The 19,923-nt window shown below is 34.4% G+C and overlaps 1 protein-coding gene across 1 annotated transcript; it reads left to right on the top strand.

The window, feature by feature from the left end:
• The first annotated feature begins 2,044 nt into the window (after window positions 1-2,044).
• Window positions 2,045-2,964, top strand: LOC133327698 (achaete-scute complex protein T3-like). The gene has a single exon (XM_061536247.1). It carries the CDS (start codon window positions 2,152-2,154, stop codon window positions 2,959-2,961), a length of 810 nt encoding a protein of 269 aa, XP_061392231.1. The 5' UTR covers window positions 2,045-2,151; the 3' UTR covers window positions 2,962-2,964.
• Window positions 2,965-19,923: the final 16,959 nt, after the last annotated feature.

Below are 19,923 nucleotides of genomic sequence, written 5' to 3'. Positions count from 1 at the left end.
TTGGAATATAGATCCGCAGAAAGTATGTGTTCCGTGGTTGTATAGCTTATCATATGGTCGGCCCCGTCCGACTACATATTCGCCATACAGATGTCAAGCGTCACTTTCGGTACATTTAAGGTCCTAGTCCAATTTTCCAATATGGGTGTCTGTAGTTTAGTATTTAGTTTTCTAAGTGCGCTTCGATTTTATGTATTTTGAATTTTCATCTCATGGTGAAGGGTATGGTCCCACAGAACTCTTTCTGTAAGAACAGTTCTTATATCCATTCTTCTATTTAAAACTTACCATCGTTTTATCCATGCTTGGAATTGAAAAAGAAAACTATGTTTGGAAGTTTTTTCCATTTTTATTTCAGGACTCGAATTAAAATTCGAATGAATTTGGCTATGGCAAGAAGTTTTTATTTCACCCTCAACCGATCAGTTCTATTATATATGAGCAGTCTGAAATCTCTTTTCAATCATTCGGTTGGAAGAGCCTCCAAAATACCATTAAAAGAGCGATATCGTCATATGAGAGATCGCATATTCTCTACAGATAAATCTTGTTGGGAATGTAAACAATTTAAAATATATCCTAAAATATATCCCGTTCATCGTAGAAGTAATAGCAATAATCTTTAATATTGGAAGGAAGGCGACTAATATGACCACTATTTTATGTCGAATCGTATATGCCATGGGGACTACAGAATTATATTAAAACCTTTACCGTCAAAAATCAGATGTAATATACGTAAAGAAATCTTTCTATTATTTCCTGGTAAAAATAAAACAATTAATATATAAATATATCCGTCCACTTATACCAACAGATTTTATATCCCATTAAAAATCAATCATTCTTTTTTACAGTCTGGATTTTTTTCCGGATCATACCTTTACAGAGTGGTCATATACCCAATAGTATGCAAAATGTTTCACATTAAATTCTTGGTGTAGTTGCGTATGGGTAGACCAGATCTCCTTTATGGTGTAAGATTGTAGTAAGATTGAAATATCGGTGACGTCACAAACTCTTGAGACCTCTCAAACTTATAATACCCTCATAACATAGTTTTTAAAAAGTTCAGAAATTTCCGTTAAACTATATATCTACCTTAGCTTCAATCTTGGTAAATCCATCAAAAATGTGTTTTATAATTAAAAACCACTACATAGATGCAATAATTACAGAAAGCAAATTTCCTCATCTAAATACTGCCCAATATTTGAAAAACAAAAAAATATATTTTTAATCCAAAATGATAAAATTGATAAGAAAAACAATACTTTTCTTCAATGCATTTGGCTTAATTTTCTAAACATTGCGAAAGTATGATTTTTATAGAAATTGATATTTAGGTTCTATACACATTTTATATCTTTCAAAAAATAGAACATAAAATATTTAATTGTACCACCCAACATGAACTAAATATTTAAATATATCCATCATACCTACAACACATGTACATGAGTATTGTAAATCCTTGTACTTGTAAATCCCGGGAAAACCCCAAACTACGGCGCTTAAACACAGCGCCCCTAACAAATCACACAACTCCACACACAGGACTTGTAGGCCCGTTGCACTGTTAGTATAACATGACATGTATTTGACCTGTTAGACCTATACACATAATCCTGGCGATCTTGCTCTCCCTCTCTCTGTTGCACCTACAGGCACTAAACTCCACGCACAAGGAAACGAAAGATATCCTTAAATAAATCGTTGTGTTCTTAACAGTGAAGGCATAGAAAATTGAGAACCCCTTTTGAAGAACCATAAAACGGAGAGCAGGTAGCGAAACTCTAACCACTACACTACATGGTACAACAATAACAAACCCTTATTCTCTTCTCATAGTGGGTACAAATAGAGAAGCAACAGGACGAAAGGTATCATTGTGGAATACGATTCCAAACAGTAAACAACACAACAAACATTCTTACTCACTACAAAACAGTCTTCTCTCAACTCATATTTGAGAAGAACAACCACCACCAAACGAACCAAAAACTTGAAAGAACCAAAATAAAACATTTTGCAATCGAAAAGAGTTCAGTTCGTTTTCAAAGATCGTCCAGTAAAGACATCTTAGCGGATTACAACATTTCTGTGGATTACTTTTGATTAAAGAAAAACACACACACCAACACAACAAAAATGGCCAGCGTTTGCATGTCACAAAACAACTACCAACAACCACAACATCATTTCCAAATCATCAACGGCAACATGATGATGTTGCCCCAACAGCAACAACACCAACAACCACAAATGGCTGCTGCCCATCACATGCAGTATGTCAACAAATTGCAACCCATTGCCCCAGCTCAACCCAAGGTTTTGGGTACCAGCAATTTGCAAAACATCCAACCAGCCATGCCAGCTGCCGGCGGTCCCATCATGGAGAAGAAGCGTTACACCTACACCAACATGCCCTATGGTGAGCAATTGCCCTCAGTTGCCCGCCGCAATGCTCGTGAGCGTAACCGTGTCAAGCAAGTCAACAACGGCTTCTCCAACTTGCGCCAACACATCCCTCAATCTGTCATCAATGCCTTGTCTTCAGGTGGTCGTGGTGCCAGCAAGAAATTGTCCAAAGTCGATACTCTACGCATTGCTGTCGAATACATCCGTGGCTTGCAAGAACTTTTGGAATCATCTGAAAATACCAGCCCCAACGCCAGCACCGCCGCCCCAACCACCTCTTTGAACTATGACGACTCCAGCAATGATGGCAGCAACTATGGTTACTCATCAATGGGCAGCCCAGTCGACAATCATGCCTATCACATGACTCACTCACCCACCTCATCCTATTCCGATTCTGATGTGTCCGTTAATGCTGCCAACAGCTTTGTCACCCCCTTGAAATTGGAAGAACCCGATCATGATTTCAAATTCGAAACTTTCGATGGTGGTGATGATGATGAGCTCTTGGACTACATTTCCTCGTGGCAAGATCAATAAGGAGTTCAATGTTTGACTCCTTTGCTCAGCTTGAAAAATACCCGCCTTCAACAAAAAACAAAGACACACGTTTGACCAGTGACTCGCAACTTGTGTCTCTCTCAAATCAACGACTCTCGTTTAGTCGTACAACGAGCACTCAACCTCATCAACTGGATCCTTGGCTAAGCACCAGTTGTCCAATTTTGCTGTAAATAGTAATCGTCTGTAAATATTTGGCTCCACTCAATGAAGCAGTGCCTTTGAGTATTATTAACTTAAGAGCATTTATTTTTTTTATTTTTTAATTTTATTTTAATTTTTTTAACCGGAAGACATTGATTTAAAACTTTTATTTTTATTATTATTTTTTATAATTTTAAGTTTTTATTTTTAATTTTAAACGGAAGACACTAAACTAGTTTTAAGGATGCAAAACACTTTTTGTTATACAACAACAAAAATATTTATTTAAAACAAAAAATACAAACAAAAATATTGAAAAAACAAAAATTTTACACAAATCTTTTTATTTGGGATTGAAAATGGGAAAACAAATTGGGCTTACAAAATAATTGCAACAAATAAAAAAATAAAATAAAAAAAAAATCAAAAACAAAGAAATAACAAAAAATAAATAATATTTGCTTAAAGAATTCAAACAAAAATTAAGAAATAAAATTGTAACAAATATTTTTATTTGGAAAAATTACAACAAAGACGGATTATTAGGATACGTAGATTTTGACACGGGTTTAAGTTGAACTATGTTTAGAAATACTTCCAACCCAACCAGGTTTTTTGAATTTAATCAAAAAATAAAGTGAAATATAACCTTAGGAACACAATAAAATAAAATAGGGAGCATTTCGAATCCCTTTCTAAACATAAAGATGGACACACATACAAGGTCCATACTTTTGTTATGAAATTTATCAGAATCACCAATAGTCTCACGAATGCTATACCTTCATTTGTAGAAATCTTTGAATTCTCGAGGGCCTAAAATATTCGATGTTCTGGGAGCTCCTCTATACATTTGACCAGTATTAATACGATCAAGCATTCTCCGTCCACGTTCAACGCTAACTTCCGACGCTTTGTTTGCAGTCAGGGAAGTACGAATAAATTCAATATCGATCCACTTTAATGCATAGCTCCAATATTATTTTGATTCAGAATGCTGTAACCAGGTCTGCCGAGTCGTGCTCTTTTAAGATATACTTCCCAAAATCAGGTTTGGATTCTAAGTCTGTGTAAGAATAGCTCGACTACGGAGTTTTCCTACAGGATCATATATTTTTCGTGCAATTTTACATTACGAAATGCCATTTCTTCGATAGTAATACAAATACGATGCGAGCTCCAGAACGACGTTGTTAACAATTGGACGTCTTAACAGAATATAATAAAGACTTATCTTTAAATGAATATTTTTATATATTTTTTGAGAACTCTCCTCAAGATATAGTCGATTTATTGGGTCAGCATCAAGTGACGGCAAGAGTGATTCTCAAACTTTAAATGTGGGCATGATAACTCAAAAACTAATAATCCGATCTATTCCAAATTTTGGGACGTTTCTCTGTGAGTGTATAGCTATCGTATGAACTAGGATAAATCCAATCTGTCGATATTTTCCTTATTTTTTAACTTGGTTTGTGGTAAAAAATGTGCGATTTTTCAATAATATTTTATCAAAGGTCTGCCTTTTTTATTTTTGAGCGAAGCCAATAGTCCTAGTTCATACGAGAGCCAGACATGTACCCCTTTCTAACACCTTTTGAATTTTCGGATTCCGATGTTCCAGTGAGGAGTTATCATGCCCGCCATAAAAAATAAGGACTTCAATCGCCAAAAACAACAACAACATTTTGTAAATTATTTTTCTTCTCTTTTAAATCTTCAAATATATATGTGCAAAGTTACAAACCTTAACAATCATTGGTATTGATTTACCAGCCCATTGAAAATCTTAAAATCGAGAATGGGGGGTTCCCTTAAGTAAGGAAAATATTTCTTCATTTTTTAATTTTTTCTTCTTGGAATTTTAGAGGGCCTAAAATATTCGAAGTTCTGAGAGCTTCTCTATAGGATAATTTTTTTTGTGTATTTCGGACTCTTAAGTAATGGAATACCTCTTGATAATAAGATAAAACTTTCATTCCATTTGTAACTCCTCAAAATTAATTAAAACCTTTCATTAAGTATATACATTTGACCAGGATTAAGACGATCCGAAGCTTTGTTTGCAGTCAGGAAAGTACGAAGAAATGTAATATCGATCCACTTTTAGGCATTTTAAGATATACTTCCAAAATTGGATTCTAAGTCTGTGTAAGAATAGTTCGGCTACGGAGTTTTCCTACAGGATCATACCATTTCTATTTCTTCGATAGTAATACAAATACGATGCGAGGTCCAGATACGACGTTGTTAATAAATGGACGACTTAAGTTCTCGTCTTAACAGAATATAATGTAGACTTATCTTTAAATGAATATTTTTATAAATTTTTTGAGATCTCTTTTAAAGGGGAAAATTCTATTTTGGAATACCTTCTTTATGATTCGTTTTTTTAAGATACCTAAGGCGTTAATTTTTTCGAGATTTTTTTTTATTAATTTCTCTTTCGAGATTAGCTACATGATCGGAGTTGCAATGAAAAGGAAAGCAAGAGAGATACTACATATACCCACCATTGTGCGACGGTTTCGCCTTGGTTAAGCGGCTCTTCAGACATATTGGGCAATTTCGTTACTTGATAAGTTGTATTTATGTCGAATATTGTTGCGAAATTGCATCTACGAATTAAATTCAAACGTGTCAAGGTGCGGACATTTGGCATCACAACAGAACATTTCTTTTCAGAGCAGATTTTTCTTGTAGTGTAGTGACATATAGACTACAATATTCTTCTTCAATGGTATAAACTGCATATTGGGCAACCTTAGGAAGATAAGGAGTTGACTTTGAAGGCTAAAGCGCCGGACAACAATTCATGGGAACCAGGATTCAAATCCTATCCGGGCTCAAACTGATTTTTTTTATGTTATGCCTTTTTAGGACGGATGATCATTCATGTAAATGTTTTTATTAATTTCTCTTTCGAGATGACCTACATGATCGGAGTTGCAATGAAAAGGAAAGCCAGAGAGATACTACATTCCCACCATTATGCGACACGTTTCGCCGTTTGTTAAGAGTTTAAAGGTTTTTTGTGAGACACATTCTTAAGATTAGTATGGATATAGATTTTTCCTTTAAAGACTTTTAAGACACCTTCGAAAGGCCTAGACTTTTTGAAACATCTTCCAAAGGCGTATAGTTTTTGAGACATCGATTTTTTAAAGATTTTTGTGAGACACCTTCCCAAGGCGTAGACTTTTTAAGGACTTTTTGGGACACCTTTCAAAGGCCTAGATTTGTTTAAAGAACTTCAGAGACACCTTCCAAAGTGGTAGATTTTTTAAAGAGACACCTTTTAAAGGAGTAGAGTTTTTAAATATTGTTTGAGACGTCTTACAAAGATGTAGATGCAGATATTTTTAGAAAACTACTCCAAGGCGTAGATTTTTAAAAGACTGTTTGAGATGTCTTACAAAGGCGTAGAGCAGATTTTTAAAAAAACGACCAATGCGTAGATTTTTTAATGACTTTTTGAGACTCTTTCCAAATGCGTAGATTTCTTTTTGGGATTGAGTTTTTTTCAAAAAACGTCCAAGGCGTAGAGTTTTCAAAGTCTTTTTGAGATTGAGTTTTTTTAAAAACGTCCAAGGTGAAGATTTTTAAAAACATCTTTAGACTTCTTTCTATAGGTGTGGATTTTTAAAGACATTTGAGACTCCTTTCTATAGGCGTGAATTTTGTAATGATCCTTTCTAAAGCGCAGATTTATTGAGGCCACTTTCAAAGCCTTAGATTTTTGAGGCCACTTGCTAAGGAGCAGATTTTTCGAGACACTCACTAAGCCGTAGGATTTTCGAAAGACCTGTATAAGTCCTGTTATAAATATTTTTGGAAATAGCGTCCTTAGATATATTTCCTATGCGGTAAATTAAATTAATATTTTTGGATACACCTTTTTTGAGGAAATCGAAACGCCTTCCCTGTAGTAGATTAAAAAAATATAGAGACCCTCCTATGAGAATTCATTAAAAAAGAGATGAAATAGAGAGCTTTGGAATTGATTTTGTTAACAGAAAATTTTTCATTTGATGCTACTTCCATAGAAGCAGATTTTTAAAACCTCTTTGAAACTCCTTTCTATAGCCGTGGACTCTTGAGACATGTTCTTTATACAGCGCAGATTTTTTGAGTTACCTTTCTAAGCCGAGGCACAATTTTTAGGCACCTTCCAAAGGAATAGATTTTTTGGAGATCACTTTCAAAGGTGCAAATTTTTTAAGGCTCCTTCCAAAGGCGTGGATTTTTGGGAAACATTTCTAATTCGAAGAATTTTTGAGACACATTTCTAATTCGTAGAATTTTTAACAACATTTATAAATCGTAGAATTTTTAACAACATTTCTAATTCGTATAATTTTGAACAATTTTTGAAAACAGGGTAAATCATATAACGATTTCTTCAGACATCCTAATGGTAAATCATATAAAAGATTTTTTCCGACATCCTTTTAGAGGAATTTTAAACAGCAGATTATAGAATAGGGACTCCCTCCTACGAGACTGCATTAAAAAAAATAGATATAGAGACCTATGGAATAGCTTTTTTTTAAAAGGATTTTCTGAAAACAAACAAACAACAAAGTCGTTAAGATTTTTAACAACTTCTATGTGGTATGCCCTTAAATTTTTTTAAAAATAGGAGGGGTCTTTGTGTGGAGACTATGGTTATAGTAAATTGTGTAATATTTTGTTGTTTAATCGGGAAAATAAAATATCAAATTACTGACGCTTAAGTCGAAGAAAACATGAAAATTTTCGGAATTCAGATTGTCCACGTTTTTGCAAAGATATTTTCGTCCTTCAAGAACCCGGAATGCCTAATTGCAGCTAGGAAATTCGACTCAAATATTGGAAGTAGGGCCAAACCTTCATATGGGGAATATTTCATAATTTTCTGCAGCGATGAATAACAGCATCCAAAAGCACAGAATACGTCCATTTTGGCAAAATGCGGCCTTCTGTTTTTGAGGTATACCAAAACGTGAACCAATGTTGATAAAGAGTTAATACACCAAATCTCAAATTATAGGCAATTCGATTGAAAAACGTACCCGAAGTCCCCAATGTAATGATATATGTGCTACCACGATATATTGACCAATATTGATTTGTTTGGTAGAGAGATTTTCTACCCAAGAAAGGATCAAACATCCTAAAAGTAGCAGCAATGTATGTACACAATTTCAATGCTCCATCTTCAATATGTGAGCATATCCTGATTTCACAAACGGACGGACTTCTAATCGACATAGAATTTTATGCTGATCAAGAGTTCTTTGTGGAATTTTCGACGAATATTTCGATTTGTTGTAAACGGAATGACAAATTTTATATACACTATAGTGGAGGGTATAAAAATAGTTTTTGAAAAAAGTCTTAGTCCACTATGTATCCTCGTGAGAACGACTTGGATTTTACAATAGAGTTTCTCATCAAATTGTATTCAGGTAAGAGCCCCCACTTTTCTGCACAGGTGAATGAACAATAATAAAGCGACGGAAGGCAATTCTTTTCAATAAATTGCATAAGAGACACAATTCGCGTTTTATATAAATGAAATCATACAAACAAAACAATAAATACTCCAAACAGAAACAATTGATGATACACCTAGTTATTGTTGTTGTTGTTATGAATGAGTGAATAAATAAATGAATGGCCATCATATGTGAATGTCCCTAACACAACAATTGACCGTCTAAGGATCTTCCGTTTCAAACCAAAAACAACAATTAAAAGGAAGTACAGGAAGCACCAAATAAGAAATGCGGATTATAAATTTCACAAAATACAACAACAAAAACGAAGATTGCACAGGCAAAAACGAGAAAAAAAGAAATCAGCAAACACACACATGAGGAAACTCCACGAAGGAATAAAAGGTATAAAGATTGTGATAATTTTTAAAGTTTTTTAATGAAGAAATTTAAAACGTCAGGAGACAAATGATCATGAGAGATCATGGGAGGAGAGCACAACCGTGTGTGTGTGAGTGTGTTCTGTGTTACCGGATATCAAAAAGAAGCTTAAGGATATCTTAAACCAGACACAAAAACTAAAGACCGAAGAAATTCAACACGGAAGGCAGTACCTTGCTTCCTTTACACAAAGCAACAACAACAACATAGAACTAGGATTTTGTTTTTTGGAAGAAAAAGGTCTAAAATTGTTACAATTTTAAGGTGAATTTAAAGGTGTCAAAATTCTAGTTAAGCCAATGATATAATATTTGCTAAGATGACATAATCATCATTTTCGCAATACCATGCAATCTTATTGTCTCCCTCCTTGCTGCTGGAAAAAAAGATTATCACTGATACATAGAGAATCTGATGTTTCCTTCCTGCTCTGATTTCATTCATGATCAAGTATTAGGGAATTCTTAGTCTCTTCAGATGATCTCAAGAATGAAATGAAAAAGATTTAATTACAACATTTCTTTTTCAACGCGACATGTGTTTAAATAGAAATTGTGTAATTTAAGTGAATTGTTGCGTGCCAGGAAATTGAGAGAATGAACAAAAAAATGTCCCCCTGATAACAATTGTCCTTTTGTAAACACTTCACATGCACTTGAACTCGAACTCAGTGACATCATTGCTGTGACTACTGTAGTGCATTGAAGACTAGGCAAAAACATGGAATTGGAAATTCAAAGAATATTTTTATTATGATTTATGAGAGTTAAAATTAATCATTTTTTAAATATGATAATTTCTGATATTTAGAAAAGTTTTTTTTTTTTTTTGTAAATTTTGACATATTTTGTACAAATTGTATGTATCGAAAAAAACATAGTTTTAATAACAATTAGCGTGGATTAAAAAAAAATACAAACAATAAGAGTTTGGTAAAAATTTAAATTGAGAGCGTAAGAAATTACAATTTTTAAAGATCCTGAGTGTGAATCTTGAAAAAATATATTAAACGAGTATCGAATAACTAATTTTTATATACATTTTATTAAACACATTTGAAGGACTATCGAAGCTGCAAAAAATGTAGTTTTTAAGGACAAAGAAAAATAATTTTGTGTAGGACTAAAGGGCGGAATAAAAAATATTTGTCAAGGAAAACAGAGTATATTTAAATGATATATTTTTTATTTTTGATTGCGCTCCTTTTCAAGCCAGGACTCTTGAGAATACGTTTAAGGCCATAGGTGGAAAAAATATATTTTTTAAAGGACTATGACTTTGTAAGACCTATGAGCATGGGGCTTGCTTTGAATGTTTCTACGATAATGTGTACTATTAGAATTTGCAGGGCGTGCATTTTTAAGAAACATGTCTTATAGACTGTCATAGCTATAAAGGCTTACTACACTGTGCAACACAAACAATAATTGCAGGGACATTTCAACGGATTATGAAAGAGTTAGAGCATCTATAAAGTGGGGCAATTATATTATATTTGAAATACAATTTCTCGAAATTCTTGAATGTTGAGGTTTATGAGGTATTTGCAAATATTATTAGAAACTTAATTAAAACGATGTTATAGCAGGCCAGAATATTCTCCAAAAATGTTTTTAAAAACATGCTAACTCATTTAGGGTCAAAATTTATCTTATTCAGTGTTTGTTTTTTTAGACAAGGGTTACCTCCCCTTTTTTAGCTTACCTACAAAGGTAGACATTCAAAACGCCAATACACGTATCATCTGTTTTTAACGTCTTGGAAATTCCCGGTAATTCTCTAGATCGACTCAGCTAGACTCGATATAACGATCAGGTGGGTCGGCGTTTTTATACCCACATAGTTGTGTAGGGTATAAAAATCACACCTCGCATTGTGAATTTGTATTCCATCCGCCATGAAGTGGAGTATGTATTCAATTTGTCGTTCCGGTTATACAACTTCGGTACATTCATTGTCTCCACGTTTTAATATATACTCAAATACAACGGTGCCCTGATAACACCAACCAATTTGGTATTCCGTGTTTAGGAGGATGACATATATCTATCCAGAAAATGAACCATGACCGGTTCATGGAGGGTGAAAACGTCTTTGAAGCAAATTTAAAGGTCTCGTTCTATTTCGTATGGTGAAGCACCTCAAACGGTGGCCAAACCAGGACTAACGGACAGGAAGGTTCAGCTATGCATTTGGTGGGAATTGCTTCTATATGACCAAACGCTAAATTCTGATCTCTACTGTCAACAACTGGACCGTTTGAAGATAGCAATTGACCAGAATTGGCTAACAGACCACACACATCACTTCGGGAGCTTGGCTGGAATGTTTTAATGCATCCGCCATATAGTCCGGACTTGGCACCAAGCGATTATCATCTTTTGCATTGCAAAATTTCTTTAATGATAAAAAATTGGTATCTACGGAGGATTGTGAAAATCGACTACTAGAGTTTTTTGCTAATATATAGTAGAACTTCTATGAGACAGACATTATGGAGTTACCTTTAAAATAACAAGAAATCATATAACAAAATGGTACAAACGGCCAAATCGGATATTACGAAGCATGTTAAATAAAGTCCTACAGTTCATATAAAAATAATGGATTGCTTTTTCCCCAACATAATATTGTTTTAAAAATTATCCGTAGTAGAATATTAAACCCCACTCGATATTTTCAATAACGTGGTCGCCAAAAAATCGTCCCGACCGATTTGAGGTGTGCGCCACATATTTGAAGTTATAAAATTTCCGTTCGGTTGGACTTAACGACAAGTCTACTTTTCTTCCAGACAAGCGTGAATTTTAGTTCAGGGGTAATCGAAATATCTTAAATCTTAAAAACTAGTTATACCCTACACAACTATATTGTCAGGGTATTATAGCTTTGTGCAGTCCCAAGAGTTTGTAACGCCGCGAAATATTGGCCCTAGACCCACCTTTAAGTTTACCGATCGTCACATCTCGACTAGCTGAGTCGATCTAGACATGTGTGTACGTCCGTCTGTCCATTATAATTTGTGAACACGATACAGGCCAAAGTTATGGACCAATCTTCACGAAATTTTGCATATAGGAAGGGTTTGGCCCAATGAAGACCCCTATTGTTTTTGGTAAAGAGCGTTTAATATTTAGGGGATTAAATGGACTAAATTCTTAATTTTTTCTGGTCGCTCCAGAGGCCGCAATTATGGCCCAAACATCTCGAATTTTTACATGGAGAAGGGGATTGGGCCAAAGAATAAGTATGTCTGTTTTGATAAAGATCGGTCAATATTTATTTTATATTTATACCCTGACTTTTGTGTGAAAAATGACAAAATTTGTATTCTATAGCGTATATATTTACTCCTGAAGGACATAGATCCGAGAAGTTGATAGTATATCCATCGAAGAATGGGTTTTTTGATACATTTTTGAACGTCGATATTTTGATATTTGAATGTATTTAAATCTCAGAGATTTTTTGTATGCGATATATTTTCCCTCCCAAACTTTAATTCCCACGCCTCGTGTTTTTTTTCATCCTAAAAATAACACTCCCGCACATGATGGTCCTTCACGATGTCCATATTTATCGCCCATGTTTTTCACACTGTACTTTAAGCATCAACTTGATGTTCATCACACTACCACTACTGCTGCTGCTGCAGCATGTCCTTTGAGGACATCATGGATGACACACATTTCCTCAAGTACTTGTCATATTTTCGAAAATTTTGTCATTCATCCAGGAAGTAGAATATGTTTTTGTTTATTTATTTTTGCACAGCTTCTTTTCCTGTCCATTAAGTGTTCATTCGTTTGTTCGTACGGAACAACGATGCTACCGATCGAATGTTATTCTTGGTGTAGTCAAATGCCTGTGTTTTTGTAGTTCCACTTTATTGCATTTTAAGTACTTGGAGGCTCGCTCTTAAAAGATCTTGTCATATGCGTAGCATTTATGAATTGAAATATGATATGGAAAATTTTGTTTTTTTTATGATGGCTAGGATGTTTGCCCACTCCTATTTTATGAACAGCGATTGATCATTTTTCAAAGGAATCGATGTCGCTAAAGGACAACAAATAAATATTATTGTTAGTTTTATATTGTGGATCAAGAGGAGTGCATTTCTACTTGTACTTTGTTGTTTTCTTGGCGTCACATAAATTTTGAAAAATGTCCTCGAAATCCGAATTTTTTCTTGTAAATACACTGTTAATGTTGTGTTAGAGAGACGCCTTCTTTAAAATTATGCTGCATTTGAAATTCATTAAAATGATTTATATTCGTAAAGAAAACTCCTACCAAAACTAAATGGATCAAATTTTAATTTAATGGATTCTTAGAGGAGGCCCGAGACATAAAGATCGTGCTCCGAGTATGTTGTGAAAAAAAACGTGGAAAATTTAACACTTTATTAAGTGTTGTGCATATTGTTACAAATTTCTTGGTATACTTTGGTAATTTTAAAGGAGACGTTTTTATTGCACAGCTATAAGGAAAAACAAATCACCAGAATTTTTTTATTACACGCAGAATGCAATTGGCGCCAGCTAGTAAATTTGAAGTAGCCAACAAAGTTTCACGATATCAACGAGAGGTTAGAATGTGGCGCCCAAGGCTCGGAACATGTTGGAAAAAATTTTAATTCAATTCCATGTTATTCAAAATAACACCTCTTGTTGGAAACCTTTGTATACTGTTATTTTGCTTTCGAATATCAAAAACTGTACTCTAACGATCTTGTTAATCACCACTCAACAAAATATTGCAGTGGGACACGCTTTATAAGCGTGTACCGGATATTGTATAAAATTAAAATTTAATCACAATTTTCGTTTGGTAATTTATTCGAAATAACAAAGTTTTTAAATACAAACAAAGAGACTAGACAGCAGCATTCAAAACGGAAATCACTCGACACGCCTCATAGATCCTGGCAAAAACACTGAGAAAAAAAATAACAAAACAAAAAACCAAACCTAAGCAACGGCCAGGACAAACACGTGGATATGAAAGTGAGTAATCACCCAACAAAGACAAAGGATACTCAAATGGACAAAAACAAAAAATGAAACGAAAGCCCTACACCACCAAAGCTATGGCCAAGTGGTTCGTTCAGTGTCTCGCCAAAGAGGGCGAAAAGGAATTTCGAAATAAAATATATGATAATTTGCTGAGTAATAAACTTCCGGTGTTTCGACCAAACCAAAAACCTACATTAACCCTACCATCCACCAACCCCATACAACCCTACCACACTTAATAAGAAACTATCACAAATAAAGTTTTTTGCTTTTGGGGTGGGGGTTGGTCGTCCATGACAACCAACAGGAAAATAATGAAATGAAAAGGAAAGGAAACCAACAAGACAATTGGCATGAATGAACAATAAGTGTGCCCGACTGACGAACAGTTCTTATTGTAAGGACCACTGAACACCCCTATTTTGCAATACTACCCCCTAATACATCATCATGTCGTAGTCGTCATCGTCAATCAGCAACAAAGGATATGTGATAAAATTCGGTTTTTATTGTACATTAATTATTAATGCAGGAATTTCGGTGTGTGCGAGTGTTGCACTTTTGCATATTTCCTTTTGACAATTGTCGCATTTAAAGGACACTTGGGTGTAATCAACACCCTTAAAATTTCTTAGAACTGGTTTAGTTAGAAATAAGAATAAATTTTGCTTTCTTGGTCTTGAATATGATTATGATAAAATGATGTCCTTAGATACGCCTACTTATGCTACTGCATTCAGATTTTGTGCAGTTGGTCATCATAATGGAAGAAATGTCGTTTAGGGACGACATTTCATTTCCTACAACTATAAATGATGCAAATTAAATATATTCAGGACATACTCAAATTGTCGTTGAATTTGTGATTGAAGGTCTGAGAAGGCACGAGTTTAAAAGGAAATGGGAGGTACGGTGAAAACACGCATACCTTTAGAGGAATAACATGAATGTTGTACAACAATGTCAGAAATGTACAGTTGCCTCGATCATAACATTATTATAGCAATCAGTTACAAAATCATCAAAAGGGACATGTTGATCTGGGTACATAGTGGGTTATGAGTATTAATATATTTTTTAAATATTGGTTGCTTAACTTGCAGAATATCCACACTGGTGAAAAAAGACGTGGCATTTTAGTATCATTTACAGTGGATAAACATTGTTTTATTCGGTCGGGACCTTTAAATGTTAAGCAGAGTGTGCTATTTTATTGCAGGGTGTGATATTTAGATATTTATCTATAAAAGTATTTTATTCGACAGGTATCCTATTCTGTGAAAAAAATCACCTAAACCATCACAATATCATACATTTGGAGAGACCTTTATATGGAGACTACGTCCGAACAACATTGGCCTATATCGAAACAGTTCTCCATTGACATTTTTAACATCTAGGACCCCAAATACACTTCAGTGAAAAATTGAGAGTAAAAGCTTGAAAATGTCGAAAAAAACCGGAACCTTTATATGCGTCAAAATATGGATCAATATCCAGCATTTTTATGTTTCTCGCCCACCAAAAATATTTAAATTACCGATTATAGGTAGTGATATCTGGTCGATCAATATGTCGACCGATATCTTAAAATGTCTACGAATATGGTGTTTCGAATATTGACCTATCTATATAAAAATTGTGATGTTCGGCTTGTAATCGTGACCTATAGAGCGACTAGAAAACCAGACAAAAATAAATTTTTCGGTCCATTTCATCCCCTAAATATTATCTGACCACTATCTGAAACTATAGTCGTCGTCTTTGACCATAACCGCAACTTTATGTAAAATGTCATATCCATCACGCAAGGGTGGTAATGATAATACCATATAATATGAGAATACGTCGATATTATTCGCAGTTGGTATAAATTTAATGGTTAATCACTCCTCTTGGATATACTGTCAACTTCTCCGGTCTATGTCCTTTTAGAGTAAATATTTAATCCTTCATAGAAAGTCTGGATCCAGATGACCGCTTATTCCTTAATCAGATCCCGCTTATTCCTTAATCAGATACCCTTCCTCGTGTAAAATTTCGTTATGTTCGGTTCATACTTGAGGCTTTTAAAGCAACTAAGGTGTTGGTCCATTCGATCCCCCTAAATATTAACAGATTATTACCAAAAACAAATGTCAAAAGCAAATCTTCGTGTAAAATTTCGTGATTGTTTCTTCTGCAAAGCTGGTCAAATGGTGACTATTTCGCATCACAATTTGCTTGCATGAAATCTTCGAAAAACGAACCATGACATCGTTTCCTCCTACAATTCCAAATCAACTTTCCAAAATACCCCCTTATCTCAAGCCTACATTCTAACATCGATCCCAAAATTTAAAATTCATAATTAATTTAATATTATTTTGTAGATTTTTTTATAAATTTGTAGTAAGTATTTACCGAACCTCATCATTAATCCACAATGTTTTTATGCCCACGTAGATTGTACACGCCTCGATAAGGTATCAACAACTTTAATCAAAAGATATTTAAGAATCCAGTTCTTTAGGGTATCGATAATGGTATCAAAAAATCTTTGAAAATGCACGACTTTAAGCTCTTGATCTTTAAGAAATCCACGCCTCTTGGGTCTCGATATGGGTATCAAAAAATCTTTAAGCCTGGGTACCAACAAATTTTAAAAATCCACGCCTTTAGGGTATCGACATGGGTAAAAAACAAATCTTTAAAAAATCCACGACTTTAGAGTATCGATATGGGTAACGAAAAATCTTTAAAAAATCCCCGCCTTTAGGGTATCGATATGGGTAACAAAAATGTTTAAAAAATCCACGCCTTTAGGGTATTGATATGGGTATAAAAAAAATAAATAAATAAATCTCGATATGGGTATATAAAAAAAAATTAAATAAAAAATCCACGCCCTTAGGATCTCGATATGGGTATCAAAAATAAATATTTAGAAAATCCACGACTTTCGGGTCTCGATATGGGTATAATAAACAAATCTTTAAAAAATCCACGCACTTAGGATCTCGATATGGTTATGCACAATTTTGAAAATTTTGTGTGGGAGGTACCAGAAGGAGTGGGCCGATATTCCCCATATTCCAACTTAATCTAAGTTTGAAAGAAATAATAAGATGTGCAAAGTTTGGATGAAATCGATTATTCCCTTTGAGAGTTATCGTGCGCACCAGACGGCCAGACAGACAGACGGACGGACATTCGTAAATTCGTAAACCACTCCAAATTTTCTGAAACGGATTTGGTCCGAGGAAACAGGTCCGAGGAAACATTTTCTCCGTATTAAAGTGTATATACCCTCATTAGCCATAAGGTTTAGGGTCTCTTCTCGTATGTTGTCATAAAAATCTATGAAAATTTAAACCTTTGGTGTCACTATGGTAAAAACAAAACTCATAAGAGAACAGAAGTCATAATTTGTGGTGCGAAAAAAATTAGTTCTACATCCTGATATGAATAAATTATTCGAAATTTGTTACATTTTGTCCATGAATAATATTAAAACCACGCTTTTGAGGTCTCTATGAAAAATATTTGAAATCCCAAAGGGATGACTGTCACTTCGACTATATGTTCAGATTACCCAATGTAGAAGGGCCTTAAAATATGGCATCGAAGTAAATTCGATTTACGAGGTATGCTGAATGATTTGTTTAGGATAAGGGGACAATTGAAGATTTTCAACAAGTTTGGATATAATATTTTTAAAGACGCTTGGGAGATTTTTAAACATTTTTCATTCAAATTCCTTCTTCTCTAAAGATGATCATTCCACGAACGCCGTCCAAAGGACTGAAAATTGGTACAAAGGAGATTTATGTTCTGCTGTCCATTATATTACGTCCCATTCCAACATAAACTCTACCGAGGACTCCCATTAAAAGCAGTTCTTTTTGTATGGTAGATATAAAACTGATCATTTTCGTATCGTTCACCAGAAATGCTATAAACGCAACTCCAACACAAAATGGAATTATGGGTACATCACTGTGTCACTCTCCCCATAGTTATTTTATTCCCCATTCGAATCATTAGATAGGTTGTGCTACTTTCAAACTTTCTCCACCAACTGGCAATAACAATAATAAAACCAACAATATTTTAAAATCAACATCTACGTCATATAATGAACCAAACATATTGTTGTTGTTTATTTTACAAAAAAGGAAGCGCTTCAAACAAAAGATTCCCCCTCCGCAAATGGAGTGACAAAGGACTTTCAAACTTTTTCTCTTTCTCTGTAATACAAAGAAATTGAATGTTGGAGAAAAAAATAAATTTCATTCAAACAACAAAAAATGACTGATGATGGGGAAGTTCAAAATAGTCAGCTATTGTTCGCATCCTTCTTTATAGAGAATTCCCTTGTTTTCTTATTTACTGGTTTCTTTTGTGCGTCTTACATTTTTTTGTTGTTCCTAAGGTTAAACATCAACTTTTATAAAAAAAATTTTCATTTCACAATTTTTACTTTCATTCATTAAAGTCGATGAAAACAATTTTATGTTGGGACTTCTAGGAAATTTCTAGGAATTTGTTGTTTTGTATTGGAGTAATGGTTTGTGTGTGTGTGCGCATAGTTAGGCTACACATTCACTATTGTTGATCGCATTTAATTGCCACGCGTTATTATATCATGATGTCCTTTTGTCCTACCTTGAATTTTAGTTTGCCTGCTGCACAATGGCTGGATGAATCTACGATGTTTGATTGAAAGTAAATTTTGTGGTTTGTCGTTGGTTGTGTTGTCATTCAGTCATTTATTGTGATATGTCATCGAAAAGTCAGATGCATCCATCCTTCAGTGTTTCTTGTTGTTGTTATTTGTTCTTTAAAAATTGCTGAAAGACAAAAAAAAAACTAAGTAATCCCATTATGAGTTTTGTTGAAAATATTACCAAATTTTGATTAGTGAAATGATAACCGTTTTTTATGACCGGTGTTAAAAAACACACACGGACCGACCGATGGTATGATGTTGTAAATAAACACACACACCTGGTGTGAAGGATATTAGATGGACAGATGTAAATTATGACAACCGTGTTTGTCGATGGGCTCCAATGCGACACGTGGGTCAGTCTAATGTGGAAGAGGAACGTGTTGATGTTAGAGAGGAAGAAGCATAGAACCGGTTTCATCATCATATATGGATTTCTTAAAGAAAATCGGTAAAAAAATATATGGAACGGTATGAACGAATCCTTAGCGATAGTCTCTATGTGAGCATAAAACATTTGAAGACATCCTAGCCGTTGGGTCCCTACACCTACACCTTTGGGTCACTATGTGGCATAAAAATCTTTACAAAATCAAACACTCTATGCGGGTTTGATTTTTTTAAATTAACCCTTTGCAACACACAGTAAGGAAAGTAGTAAAGTCGGACTGGGCCGACTATATGATACCCTTCACCACTTTGGGTATATTTTACATTTGTATCCTAACAGACGACGCGTTTTGTTATAAATCTATATCTGAACCGATTTCAGGGAAACTTGCCAGAGACTAATTTATATAACATCAGTATGTTGTGTCAATCGGCCTAGCTATGGATCTTTTCACGGAGTTTAGCAACATCAATCTAGACTTAATTCAGTACCCTATACCAAAATTCGTGCAAATCGAAAGATATATTGGGACATCGGGACTTACATAAAATCGGATGAAAGTATATATGCGAGCTATATCTAAATCTGAACCGATGTTCACGAAAATTTGCACACATCATTCTAGACTTAATTGAGTACGCTATGCCAAATTTTGTGCAAATCGAAAGATATATAGGGACTTTAGTGGACCATTTACATGAAATCGGGCGAAACTATATATGGGAGCTATATCTAAATCTGATCTGATTTTAACGA

The sequence above is a fragment of the Musca vetustissima genome, unplaced genomic scaffold, assembly GCF_032173495.1.
Source record: "Musca vetustissima isolate MV318-11 ecotype Yass unplaced genomic scaffold, APGP_CSIRO_Mvet_v1 utg435024, whole genome shotgun sequence".
NCBI classification, from domain to species: Eukaryota; Metazoa; Arthropoda; class Insecta; order Diptera; family Muscidae; genus Musca; species Musca vetustissima.
Note: the sequence above shows the minus strand (reverse complement) of the source record. Positions and strands in the feature narration are given on the sequence as shown.